General features: G+C 44.4%; 1 protein-coding gene across 1 annotated transcript in view; it reads right to left on the bottom strand.

The window, feature by feature from the left end:
- Positions 1–2,532: 2,532 nt before the first annotated feature.
- The window catches only part of LOC126997925 (uncharacterized), a 67,337-nt gene continuing 55,522 nt past the window's right edge, over positions 2,533–14,347 (bottom strand). The window contains exons 14-18 of the mRNA XM_050859154.1: positions 8,905–9,026; positions 7,680–7,865; positions 5,494–5,698; positions 5,248–5,313; positions 2,533–3,317 (exon numbers count right to left, since the gene is read on the bottom strand). Coding sequence (XP_050715111.1) covers positions 3,193–3,317; positions 5,248–5,313; positions 5,494–5,698; positions 7,680–7,865; positions 8,905–9,026 — 704 coding nt within the window. The 3' untranslated portion in view covers positions 2,533–3,192. The remainder of the gene's footprint in view (positions 3,318–5,247; positions 5,314–5,493; positions 5,699–7,679; positions 7,866–8,904; positions 9,027–14,347) is intronic.

Genomic DNA, 14,347 nt, shown 5'->3' with positions numbered 1-14,347 from the left:
GAGAAGAAATGACGGAGACCATACAGGACGCCCAGCCTCGAGGAAGCTGATTTAGTAAGAGAAGAGATATGAAGTTTTCCGTTGAGATTTTGAGTTAAGGATAGACCGAGGATGTTTAGCGTTGAAGAAAGTGATAGCTGAGTGTTGTCAAAGCATAGGGCGTAGGCGGTGGCTGAACTGGTAGCGTACTGGGCCCACATTCACCGCGTGATGGACGATGCGGGTTCGAATCCCCACGCTACCACCTCGGATTTTTCAGTCACCGCCGAGTGGCTTAAAACTACCCACATGCTGTCCTGAAGACCACCCATCAACCCGGACTCTAGAGGAAGCCGTCCAAGCGAATCAAGAACGAGTTCCAGGGGCAGCATGAGCCAATGCAAGATGGCGCCACTATAAACACTCGCCTGCACCAGAACGGGCTGGGCCGACCATCAGGCCCCACCTGGAAGAAGCCTTGGGCCGACCATCAGGCCCCACCGGGAAGATGCCTACCGGCGCAATAGGCAGCAACGTAAATAAAATAATAAAAAAAAAAATAGGGGATAGTTGTTTGGAAGATTGTGTCGAGTGGATAGGTGGAGAAACTGTGTTTTTGAGGCGTTGAAAGACACCAAGTTCTTCTTGCCCAATCGGAAATAATAGTAAGGTCTGAGGTTAAGTGTTCTGTTGCCTCCAGCCTGGAATCGTTTAGTTTCTGTTGGGTGGGTCTCTTATTAAAAGAAGTTGAGTAATGCAGAGTAGAGTCATTGGCGTAAGAATGGATAGGACAGTTAGTTTTGGAAAGAAGATCATCAATGAACACCAGAAAGAGAGTGGGAGATAGAACAGAACCCTGCGAAACACCACTGTTAATAGGTTTAGGGGAAGAACAGTGACCGTCTACCACAGCAGAAATAGAACGGTCAGAAAGGAAACTGGAGATAAAGGTACAAAGAGAAGGATAGAAACTATAGGAGGGTAGTTTGGAAAGCAAGGTTTGGTGCCAGACCCTATCAAAGGCTTTTGATATGCTCAGCGCAATAGCAAAGGTTTCACCGAAACGCCTAAGAGAGTATGACCAAGAGTCAGAACTTAGGAAGGCAAGGAGGTCATCAGTAGAACGCCCCTTGCGGAACCCAAACTGGTGATCAGATAGAAGGTTAGAAGTGAAAAGGTGGTTTTGAATCTATCGGTTAAGGATTGATTCAAAAGCTTTAGATAGACAAGAAACTAAGGCTATAGGACGGTAGTTTGAGGGATTGGAACGGTCACCCTTCTTAGGCACAGGCTGTATGAAGGCATACTTCCAGCAGGAAGGAAAGGTAAATGTTGACAGGCAGAGGCGAAAGAGTTTGACCAGTCAGGGTGTCAGCACGGAAGCACAGTTTTTAAGGACAATAGGAGGCACTCCATCAGGTCCGTAAGCCTTCTGAGGACTGAGGGCAGGGAGGGCATAGAAAACATCACTCTTAAGAATCTTAATAACAGGCATCAAGGAGTCAGAGGGGGATGAGTAGAAGGAATATGCCCAGAATCGTCCAGAGTGAAGGTTTTAGAGAAAGTCTGAGAGAAGAGTTCAGCCTTAGAGATAGATGAGACGGCGGTGTTACCGTCAGGACTAAGGTGAGGAGGGAAAGATGAAGAAGTTGGAGATGTTTTTGGCTAGATGCTAAAATTCCCGGGAAGAATTAGAAAATAGCGAGGTTTTGGCATTTTCTATTAATGAAGTAGTTACTGGTAAGTTGAAAAATAGATTTTGCACAATTCCGGGCAGAAATGTAAAGATCATGGTTAGCGGGAGTTCGAAGGCTCTGGTACCTTTTGTGAGCTGCCTCTCTATCTTTGACAACACGAGAACAAGCGTGATTAAACCAAGGCTTTTTAGCGTGAGGAGTAAAAAAAGTATGTGGAATGTATGCCTCCATTCTAGAGACAATCACCTCTGTGATGCGCTGGGCACACACAGAGGGGTCTCGCTCCTGGAAACAATAATCATTCCACGGGAAATCGGAGAAGTACATCCTCAGGTCGTCCCACCGAGCTGAAGCAAAATGCCAGAAGCATCGCCTCTTCGGTGGGTCCAGAGGGTGTACAGGAGCGATAGGACAGGATACAAAAATAAGGTTGTGATCGGAGGAGCCCAACGAAGAGAACAGTTTGACAGAGGAAGCAGAAGGGTTAGAGGACAGATTATTATTGTCTTAAATCATGAACAAAACAAAGTCACTAGTAAAGCAATTTGGTGGATCAGCAAATCATAAGCCACGGGCCGGAACCGGTCCGCGGACCATAGGTTGGGAACCACTGGACTAAAGGATTTACTTATTTTTGTCATCATTATTTGTATCAAGATTCTGTAGTAGCGAAGGCAAGTTACACGCACTAGACTAGAGAATATATATATTATTATTTCTATTTGCATCGTGATATTGTGGTAACGACGGCAAGTTATACAGACTAAAGGATTTACTTAATTTTATCATCATTATTTGTATCAAGATATTGTACAAGTAGTAACGAAGGAAAGTCTTACAGACTATAGGGAAAAATAACAACCACTTGACATTTTCATCCTTGGGAGTGTGTTTAATTTCAAACAGATATACAGCTCCGGAATGAGGATATATAGTTTTAGTGTCCAGTGTTTATTCATGTATTTACTATTACATACACTTCCCTTTGCCGTTTTTTACACCTCCAGAATTTCTACGAGTGCGCGGCAAAGGGTTGACACCCTTTTTTGGCTTCTCCATTCTTCAAATACTTACCATTACCTTCTCTTCACATCTCTTTCCACTCCCTTTACTGCATTTCTTTACAATCATTTTCGCATCATTCTTCACACACTCTTTATTGGTATCCTCTCACACCCCTTTCTAAATGTCATTTCTCCCTCATTTCCATCCCTTCACAACCAGTCTATGACCTCCCACAGTTTCCTCTCATAATCTTTCCTTTTTATCCTTATCTTGTATTTCTTTGTCTCCCCTCACACTCTTTACTCACTCACACCTTTACTGCTAGTCCTTCTGTCACATCTCCCACATCCCATCACCAGCTCTTCAGACATTTAATTTGCCTACATTTTCATGCCCTTCAATGCTCCTTTCCCCTTTCATCTAATCCTTCTCCCGTCACCGCATCACAGCCCATTCCTTCAGCCCTCTCTCACCCCTTCACAGCCCCTCATTCCCACAGCCCTCCCTCCCGCTATGTCTTGGTGCACCAGCCCATCACGGTCTGGTGCACGCCCTTCACCACCACCAGGAAGGCACCGCCAGCGCCCAAGGCAAGCCCCATCAGCAGCATCCCGATCCCCAGACCCGCGAGGTCACCTGGCGAAGGGAAAAGTGGCGTTGGTTACACTGGCTTAAATAGGGAAAAAAAAGTGGCGTTGGCTTCACTTGCTTAGATAGGGAAAAAAAGTGGCGTTGGTTATACATGCTTAGGTTAAATAGGAAAAAGTGGTGTTGCTAATAAAGGTGCAGGGGCGCGCCGTGAAGTTATTACTACATTGTAATTGGTAGTGACAGGAGTTATTTGTTTGATATAAAGTAACTTAACCATTCATTTACTTATATAGTGGCGTTGGTTATACGGGCTTAGCCGCTTAAATAGGAAAAAAATGGTGTTGGATAACGGTGGAGGGGTGCACCGGGAAGTTATTAGAATACTGTTATTGGTAGTGATAGAAGTTACCTGTTTGATATAATGTAATTCAACCATTCATTTGCATATTTAGGAATTACAAGACTCCGGACTGGAGGCTGCAGAACGCTTAACCTCAGACCATGCTATCATTTCCGATTGGGGTAAAAGGAACCTTGTGTCCTTCAATGCCTCAAAAACCCAGTTTCTCCATCTATCAACTCGACACAATCTCCCAAACACCTATCCCCTATTCTTCGACAACACTCAGCTGTCACCTTCTTCATCACTAAATATCATCGGTCTATCACTAGCTCAAAATCTCAGCTGGAAACTTCACATCTCCTCTCTTACTAAATCAGCTTCCTCGAGGTTGGGCGTTCTGTATCGTCTCCGCTAGTTCTCCTCCCCCGCATAGATGCTTTCCATATGTTGGGGGGGCTCCACTCACACAGCTCTTCTGGACAGAGTGGAGTCTAAGGCTCTTGGTCTCATCAGCTCTTCTCCTTTTACTGACAGCCTTCTACCTCTTAAATTCTGCCGCCATGTTGCATCTCTTTCTATCTTCTATCGATATTTTCACGCTGACTGCTCTTCTGAACTTGCTAACTGCATGCCTCCCCTCCTCCAGCGGCCCCGCTGCACACGACTTTCTACTCATGCTCATCCCTATACTGTCCAAACCCCTTATGCAAGAGTTAACCAACATCTCCATTCTTTCATCCCCTACACTGGTAAACTCTGGAACAGTCTTCCTTCGTCTGTATTTCCTCCTGCCTATGACTTGACCTCTTCCAAGAAAAGTGAATCAAGACACCTCTCCACCCGAAATTGACCTCTCTTTTGGCTACTCTTTACTTTTTACTTTTGTGGGAGCGGCGAGTAGCGGACTTTTTTTTGTAGTCTTTTTTGTTGCCCTTGAGCCGCATCCTTTGATGTAATAAATATATATATCTATATATATATATATATATATATATATATATATATATATATATATATATATATATATATATATATATATATGTATATATATATATATATATATATATATATATATATATATATATATATATATATATATTTACCTTTTTTTTTCCATTTCAATATAATTTCTCTATCTACACATTTCTTTATCCATGCATCCATATAGACGCCTGTCTAATTCAGTTAGTTAATTTGTTCATAATTCACCACACCCTCATCACTAGCTGGACTCGCTATCGCCATAAGTACCCTCCCGACAAGACAAGCTCACACTCATTATAATCGATCGCAGGGTACTGCCTGGACCCAACACACAACACACCCCATCCCCCTTGCTACAGCGGGGACAGTAACCACGTCTTGTCAGCGGAAAAATCCTGGCCAGAGCGGAGCTCGAACCTCCGGCTGCCAGACCGCCGAAGCCTGGCTGCGCTGAGCCTTTGCTGATTGAGCTACGGAGCGGTATATATGTGTGTGTGTGTGTGTGTGTGTGTGTGTGTGTGTGTGTGTGTCAAGTTAGTCACTTTATGGAGTGTCACTAATCTGCTATATTAATTTACGATGGTCAAGAAATTTATGTGTTTACTTTTTCTATTGATTTCTATCACCGCATAGCTTTCTCGCCCTCACCTGGCGTGTACATTGCGTTTTCTTTGGCTGGGCGGCTGTCTCCTGGAGTGGTGGTTTGGGGGGCAGCTGCAGAAGAGTAACACATTAATGAAAAAATAAATAATAAAGTAAAGTTGAGAGAAAATAAAACACGTAAATGATGCGATTGATAGTAAGCCTGTAGCGGTAATAGTAGTAGTATCATCAGCGGTAGTAGTAGTAATAGCAGTAGTAGTAGTAGTAGTAGTAGTAGCAGTAGTAACTCACTCGTAGAGGTGAGAGAATTCTGGGGAGGAGTATTTGTGGAGTGGTCAGTCATGTGGGGAGTGGTGGTGCTGGTGGTGCTGGTAGCAGAGGAGGGAGAGGGGGAGGAAGCTGAGGCTCTAGTGGTGGTGGAGGTGGAGGTGGTGGTGGTGCAGTCCGGCTCAACCACAGTGGTGAGGGAATCGTACAGAGCCAAGATGGTGAATTTCTGCGGAGATTACAACAGGAAAATGTTAAGATTCAGTGGAGAAAAATTATTATAATCTCTCTCTAGCCTTGCAAACATGTTGAAATATTATTTTTCCTCGATACTCAGCACCAGTTTGGCCGCTGCCGCCACCCCCGCCAGCGACGGCAGGGAAGCAACGTCCTGGCGGCTGCCTGGCGTTGTTCGTCTCAGGTGTGAGGACAAGCCACCCACGCCAGGCTTTTTAGGCGTATCAGTATTTTTCAAGTTATGTGGCTGGTGCGTTTTTTTACATCCATTTATGGGATAGTGTTAGTTATAAGTGTTGGATTTTCAGAATTAAGTCGACATGGTACAGACTCAGTCGTAAAAGGTTTTATGAACATTAACAAAACCAATTATTCACCACGCCTTGAAAAGTGGATCAAAAGACAAAACGACCACACTGTTGTTAATGAAGCCTAGTACGACATTTACAAAAGCGTTAATCTGGAGTGTGTAAAAGGTCTGTGTGATCGACACATGAGGCGTCCGGAGAAGGGGCGTAAGGGACAGACATTATTTTTCTAATCTGCACTGGGAAGAGCAGGCTACACATCCCAGGAAGAACATGCAAGGTGCAAAGGAAAAAGCTACAAGGTCACTTCTCTTCTGCACCTTATTTCTTGTTCTCCCTAGGAAGTGTAGCCTGCCTTCCCAGTGCAAGTTAGAAAGAAATGGCTCTCGGCAGTAATATTAGTCTTTCCCTTTCCCTTCCTGTCCCCATCCCCAAACGCGGGTCTGGGGCAGGTATAAGCCGCCCCGTCCCCTTCCGTCCCTGGGGCAGATATGCGGGCCAGACCAAGACCAATCTGCACGTCATAATAATGTTGGCAACACTTTCAAACAAATAATTACAGAAAACGAGATAAATAATGTATTTTTCACATCATTGTATTCATATACATTATTTATCACAAATAAAAAAATAGCGTAGTTGATCTACAGGTAAATAACAAGTAACACGGATAAGTTAATTCATGAGATAGGTTGGTATCCATGACTGGTCACACACGCGGGCAGCCACACTGGGGTTGCCAGGTCGTGTCATTTATGGCATTTTTTGCCTTAAATCTCGGTGGTCTTAAACAAATGCCCTTTTTATGGTATATGTTAAATGTTGCCATAATAATGCCACATTTAGTCATCAATCTGCCGTTTTCTGCCATTTTTGAGGACAATTATAAAGGAGTCTTCAGGAAAAAATGACTTCTTGTACAATGTGAAACTTCATAGAACAAAGTGTAGTAGTATTCTCACCAATGTTGTATATCCTTCGTGATAGCTTAATCAAAGACATACAGCACACCCCATTTTCTCTAATTACGGGTGAGGCAATAGATGTTTCAGTTACCAAGCACTTGTGCATGAGTGAAAGATGAAACTTCAAGGAGATATGTCAAGAAACTTTTTAACATTACTTCCATTTACCTCCTGCACATCATCACTTTTCTCAGGCATTAAATTCTACTCTGATGATCAAAATATCCCACTGAGTAATGTTGTTGGGCTAGTACTGATGGAGCACCCAGTCTGTGCCGCTGTATGTTTACAATCAAATGGGAACACTAGAGTCTTTACAAACTAAAAAAAAATATATTAACTTCAGCAAAGTTTGCGATATAATATCAGTCATAAAAATATTCTGATACTTTTAAATATATATCCTTCTATAATAACAAATAGAACACTATTTATTAATGAAATATACGAAGGGAAAGCTGAAAATGTCCTGCTTCTCACCGCGCGGAGTCAACACTTTTTCGACTCCGTCCGCTCCCTCTCGGGGTAGTAACCTCAACCACGTGGGTACGTTTCATACTGCGGTTCATGGCCAAGGGAAAGGGAAGGGAAGGGAAGAAGAGGATGAGGGAGATTAATACTACGGCCGTCTGTCCTTTATGCCCCTTCTCCTCCAGACGCCTCATACCTAAACTTGCATATATCTCTCGCTCCGCCTCACCTCCCCGTCCGGCTTCTCCCCGTCGTACTTGATATCTCCGTTGTTGACCGCCGCCGTCAGGTACGACCTCGCCATCTCCCCGGTCGTCATGCTCTCGAAGAGCTCAGGATCGAGTTCCCCGATGATGTAGTGTCGGTACAGAAGGACAAACTCAACCCATACCTCGTCCTCCTCTTCGACGATGGTCTAGGGTGAAGAAAATGGAAGTAGAGGCTAGAATGGAAGGGGTGTAGTATCAGTAAAGACAATCTTAATATCCACAGACACATTTTTAAACCATTGTGACAATAAACTAGCGTTGCATACAGCTAGTTGCAGCTGGTAATTAGTAATGGTGATAGATGTGTGTGATTGCATAAGAAAAAAATACTAAAACATAACTACACGCAATTTTCCAATAACTGAATTTAAACCACTACTTACAGCTTATAACTAGTTACTCACGGGGAAGTGACTGTGTGACAAGCATCCCAAGCGTGAAAAAAAAGATAAAATAGAACTAAAGAAGGTATTGTGTTCCAGTGACCGTGAGTCAGTGCTGGTTGTTAAGTAAGGCGTGTAACAAGTTGTTAGTAACTATAGTAACTTGCTCACAAGGAAGTCCCTGTGTGTGACTACGAGTAGCATAAAAATACCAAAATGTAACTAAAGTAGCCATTTTTTTTCTCAAAAAAGCAGTCACGTACCCCCAAAATTCCTCTCCCGTACCCCCTGGGGCTACGCGTACCCCAGGTTGAGAACCCTTGGTCTAGGGTGACGAAAAACGAGGTAGAGGTAAAATAAAAGGGGTGTATGTAGTAACGGTAAAACAGTATTATTTTACCTACACTTCGTTGTCTACGAAAGTCTAAAAAGGAAGAAATTGTAATTATAGAGAATGACTGCTAAAGATGGTAGAACCGTAATTCGCTCTCCTCTTCTACGATGGTCTAAGGCTGACGAAAAGCGAGGTAGAGGTTAAAACAAAAGGGGTGTATGCAGTATATGTAAAGACAATCAGCCTCTACCTACACCTCGCCTTCTAGGAAACTAAAAAAAAAAAGATAATGCAAGTGTAGAGTCACTCATAAAGATGGTAAAATCGAAATAGGATAACACCTCTACCAGTAACTTATCCTCTTCATTTACATCAGACTAAAATGAAGAAAGCGGAAACAAGGGTTTGGAAAGGGACGGTAATATTGGTACAGAATTACAGATCCGTACTTCTCGCTCCCGCTCTCACCTGTACTCTTGTGATCCGAATGGGTGACACCTGCCCGTAATTAGCCAAGGTGACGTGCCAGTGCTCGTTAAGGTAGGTGGAGGTGAGCAGAGGCGTCCACACAACTTCGGGCCACGAGGTCACTGAGGGGAAAGTTCATGGATAAAAGTTAAAGGTCATATGTATACGGGCACTGGAAATGGGTTATGAAAAAGGAGTATTCTAAAGCAGTATTAGTGTCCCGTCTATAAAGAGAGAAGAGTAATCGACATTGTATATTGTAAGTGCGCTGGAAAAGGAAAAAAGGAAGACCAGTGTTAAGGAGGTTAGATGGTGTTATTAAGAGAGATCAACGAGAAAATCAAATGGTCCGGAGAAGTCATGAGAAGAGATTTAGGCTCGTATCCTCAAACACTTCTCGAGTTACACATCCACTTTTGATAGGCTTTCGTAGAGGCTGCGAGTATTCATGAGTAGTTTTATGAGACTGTTGATAGCTGCCAAGGCTTCTGCGTCATGAACCTGATCACTAGTTTCATCTGTGGCCTTTGAAAATGGTTGTTGTGAGAGCCAAAAGCACCTGCGAATACGGGCCTAAGAAAACGTGAGCTAGAGGAAGAGAAATGGAAACAGGCGTGCCGGGGAGAAGGAAGGGATGAAGACCACAGCTTACGTATGTACAGGAAGTTGAAGGAAAGAATGTTGAGGAGGAGAAAGAAAAAACAAAAGAATGTTAAGAAGAAAGTTGAGAAGAAAAATCTACCTAAGTATCTATCTGCATCTATCTATATCTATCTACCTCTTACTCGCACACAAGGATATAAGGAGAGCATCTGGAGGCCAGTCTGAATTATACACGTGTCAAGTTATGAAAACTAGTTATTTATGACTTACTCTCTCCATCCATAAATCTATCTAGCCCCTATTTGAACTGTTCATTAAGGGTTAAAAAGATTTATGTAGTCTTCTCCAGCCACTTGGATAAAAATTAAGTAAAAAAATATGACAGCTTTTTCGGCCATATTGTTTTTCAGTAGTGTAGAGCAGTGGCTCTTAAACTTTTCGGAGGCGCCGAACCCTAACGAAAACCTCTGCACAGTACCCGAGCCCCTCAAGTATGAAGAAAACACAAAACAAAATATACAAGTGGAAGAAAAATTGCTTCAAAATTCAAGAGTATATGGATTTTGGATAATACAAAGAATGGATTCCGTTTTAATTCATGAAATAAGGAAGAAAATTTGCTTTGAATTAAATTGCAAAATTGCAATGTCTCTCGGGAGGGTCTGAGACTGGCTCACCGAAGCCCTGGGGCTCAGTCGAACCCAGGGTAAGAATCATTGGTATAGAGTATGTATCAACCGATTCACGGCCTTTCCTAACGTCATCCATCTCTTTTTGCCTAATTTTAGTGTACTCCATCCTGCCACGCTCTTCCTTTGCTTACTCATCAGCACGTTATGATTTAGTGATAATGACCGGAAAAATAGTAGTGACGAAACTCTCCACTTCATGGTGTCACGATAAGCGAGCCATAGGTAAAAGAGCATGGCGAGGGAGAGCATCAGTTTTGGCTGATTGCAAGTTGAAGAACCCATATATATATATATTTCAATCCAAAGCTGGATGTTGCGCCTACGTGCGCAACGACATCACTTGCTCTCGTGCCCACGACCTTGACTCTTCTGAATTTTCCACCATCTGGTTAAGACTTCACTGTCATTCTATTACTAAATACATCTGTGCTGTTTATCTCTCACCTAACTACCAACTATGTAAAATTCTTTGACTATTTGAATTCTAAAGTGGAGCACATCTTGACCCACTCTCCATCCTAGGAGATTTCAATGTTCGGCTTTCATCCTCTTTCACTGACCATCCTGGTGAACAAGCCTACAACTTTGCTATCCTCAACGACCTAGAGCAGTTGGTCTCTTGGAGATCGGCCCAACATTCTAGACCTCTTCCTTACCTCAAACCCTTCTGCTTATTCTGTCAAACTGTTCTCTCCGTTGGGCTCCTCCGATCACAATCTTATTTCTGCATCCTGTCCTATCGCTCCTGTACATCCTCTGGACCCACCGAAGAGGCGATGCTTCTGGCATTTTGCTTCAGCTCGGTGGGACGACCTGAGGTGGAATGATTATTGCTTCCAGGATAGAGACCCTCTGTGTGCTCAGCGCATCACAGAGGTGATTGTCTCTGGAATGGAGCATACATTCTCATTCTTTCTCTACTCCTCACGCTAAAAAGCCTTGGTTTAATCACGCTTGTTCTCGTGCTGTCAATGATAGAGGTAGCTCACAAAAGATACCAGAGCCTTCAAACTAATGCTAATTATGAACTTTACATTTCTGCCCGAAATCGTGCCAAATCTATTCTCCGACTAACCAAAAATTCTTTCATTAATAGAAAATGTCAAAACCTTGCTTTCTAACTCTTCCCGTGACTTCTGGCATCTAGCCAAAACATCTCCTCCAACTTCACTTCTTCATCTTTCCTCCACTCCTCAGTCCTGACGGCAACACTGCCGTCTCATCTATCTCTAAGGCTGAACTCTTCTCTCAAACTTTTCTAAAAACTCCACTCTGGACGATTCTGGGCATATTCCTCCCACTCATCCCCCTCTGACTCCTTTATGCCTGTTATAAAGATTCTTCAAAATGATGTTTTCATGCCCTCTCTGGCCTCAATCCTCAGAAGGCTTATGGACCTGATGGAGTGCCTCCTATTGTCCTTAAAACTGTGCCTCCGTGCTGTCACCCTGCCTGGTCAAACTCTTTCGCCTCTGCCTGTCAACATCTACCTTTCCTTCTTGCTGGAAGTATGCCTTCACACAGCCTGTACCTAAGAAGGCCAATCCCTCAAACTACCGTCCTATTGCTTTACTTTCTTGTCTATCTAAAGCTTTTGAATCAATCCTTAACCGTAAGATTCAAAAGCACCTTTCCACTTCTGACCTTCTATCTGATCGACAGTATGGGTTCCGCAACGGGCGATCTACTTGTGATCTCTAACTGACTCTTGGTCATCCTCTCTTAGCCGTTTCGGTGAAACTTTTGCTATTGCGCTGGACATATCAAAAGCTTTTGATAGGGTCTGGCACAAATCTTTGCTTTCTAAACTACCCTCCTACGGTTTCTATCCTTCTCTCTGTACCTTTATCTCCAGTTTCCTTTCTGACCGTTCTATTTCTGCCGTGGTGGACGGTCACTGTTCTTCCCCTAAATCTATTAACAGTGGTGTCCCACAGGGTTCTGTCCTATCTCCCACTCTTTTTCTGTTGTTCATTGATGATCTTCTTTCCAAAACGAACTGTCCTATCCATTCCTACGCCGATGATTCCACTCTGCATTATTCAACTTCTTTTAATAGAAGACCCACCCTTCAGGAACTTAACGACTCAAGGCTGGAGGCTGCAGAACGCTTAGCCTCAGACCTTACTATTATTTCCGATTGGGGCAAGAAGAACCTGGTGTCCTTCAACGCCTCAAAATCACAGTTTCTCCACCTATCCACTCGACACAATCTTCCAAACAACTATCCCCTATTCTTTGACAACACCCAGCTATCACCTTCCTCAACACTAAACATCCTCGGTCTATCCTTAACCATAGACTTCACAATCTCTTGACGGGAAACGGGGCGCGGGGCCGATTCGCAGGGGGCCGATTTTCAAAAATTTAAAATTTAAATATTTTCAAAACCAAAGCAGCTAGCGACCTGAAACTAAAACAGGCACCTCCCTTAGGCATATATGAGTCTCCATGAGCAGCGGTATCAAAAAATTCAAAGTCGTTCCCTAATAAAATCCCGATTAATTGTTTTTTATATAAGTATAACAAAACTTAAAAAGGCTATAAAATCCTCAGATTTTACGCTAGATGCACAAACATCACCAAATGCAGAGATAATCACTTATATTTTCAGAATCAATAGCAATATTTAGCATATCTTATAAGTTTTTGCCCGAAATAGCTACTTATTTTTTTTTTTATTTAGTGCAATTTTTTACGTAAGTTTTTAACATCTAATAAATCACTTAATTTTCACATTAGAAACTTAATACTTGAGGAAAGCATGCAGAAACATCTTAATTTTACTCAACAAAAGCAAAATATTCATTTTTCTATATACAATCACAACTTATTTTGGTTGAATTCCGATGTCACTATTGCCGCAGCACGTCTTGCCGGCTATCTGGCCCTCGTCCCTGAACAATCACTTTAGCCTTTTGGCCTATGACTTGTGGGCCCCGGTCAGTTTCCTGGACTTGTACACGTCCCTGTTCCTCGCCGTCTCCTTCCTGCCCTCCTCGATACTGCTCCTCTTCCTGCCGGTCGGCTGCTTCAAGGCCTTGTTCTTCCTCGCTTCTGAGGTCACGTCCTTGGAGAAATTAGCACCGAAACAGTTGAAGAGGGACCTGCTGATGTGCGGCAAGATGGTGTTGGCCAGGTTGTGCCACTCCTGGCACCTGTACCCCTGCAAGGTCGGGTCTGAGGCCGCCAGGAACTCCAGGAGGTGCCTGAACCAGTCCCTGTGGCGCATGGCAAGGTAGAGGAACCTCAACCTGCGCTCCTTCTTGTCCTCCCTGCACATCAGGAGTCCCACAGCGACATCCCGAAGGACGCCATGTGGGCCATTGGAGAGATGGCCGCTTCAGGACCGCCCGGCCGTCTCCAGCTCTCCCTGTCGACCAGCTCGACCAGGGCGTCGAACATCACAGAGGGTGGGTCGCCCTCTCGAGCTCCACGGTAATCTTCATCTCCTCCTGCTGGGCAAGCTCCTGCTTGCAGCACTCGGCCACAGAGGAGTTGGCCTGGACCTTCCTGGCCAGGTAGCCGGCGTAGTTGCCGACCGCGGCGAGGAGCAACTCGTCCGTCGGCGGGTCCGGCTGGTCGTCGGCCAGCTCCTGGCAAGCTGGGCCAAGATCACCTCGTCGTCCTCCTTCTCCTCTGCCTTGGCCCGGTCCAGGTCGGCCTGCACGTCCCCGGGGAAGAACCCGACGAGCTTCAGCAAATGCAGGCGCTGGGCCAACCTGTTGCTCACCATGAAGTTCTGCACGCTCGTCCAGTAGTTGGCGCCGCACATGGTGCGGCGCTTGCCGAAAGAGTGTTCAGTCGGGTCAGAGTTGGCCTTCCCCATGCACACATACTCGACCCCGTAGGACGTAGTGAACAGCCCCCTCACTACCACACTGCACTGAACACACCACTGCACTGCACACAACACTGAGTCACTGCACTGATGGCGTAGTACGGCTCCTCCACAGTTTACTCCACGGGGTCGCGGCGTCCTCATATCTTGTGTCTCCTCCGTCACTTCCACTCGATCCACTGCCTTCTGTGTCTTCTTGTATCGTCCTCTGGATCCTTGCAGTTGTGGGGAAGGGTACAGAGACGATGAATAACTGTAGGTCCTTTACTTGGAGAGTAAACAGAGGCAGGACAGCGATAATCCTTTA

Source organism: Eriocheir sinensis, chromosome 13 (assembly GCF_024679095.1).
Source record: "Eriocheir sinensis breed Jianghai 21 chromosome 13, ASM2467909v1, whole genome shotgun sequence".
NCBI classification, from domain to species: Eukaryota; Metazoa; Arthropoda; class Malacostraca; order Decapoda; family Varunidae; genus Eriocheir; species Eriocheir sinensis.
This window is presented reverse-complemented; position numbering and strand designations above follow the sequence as displayed.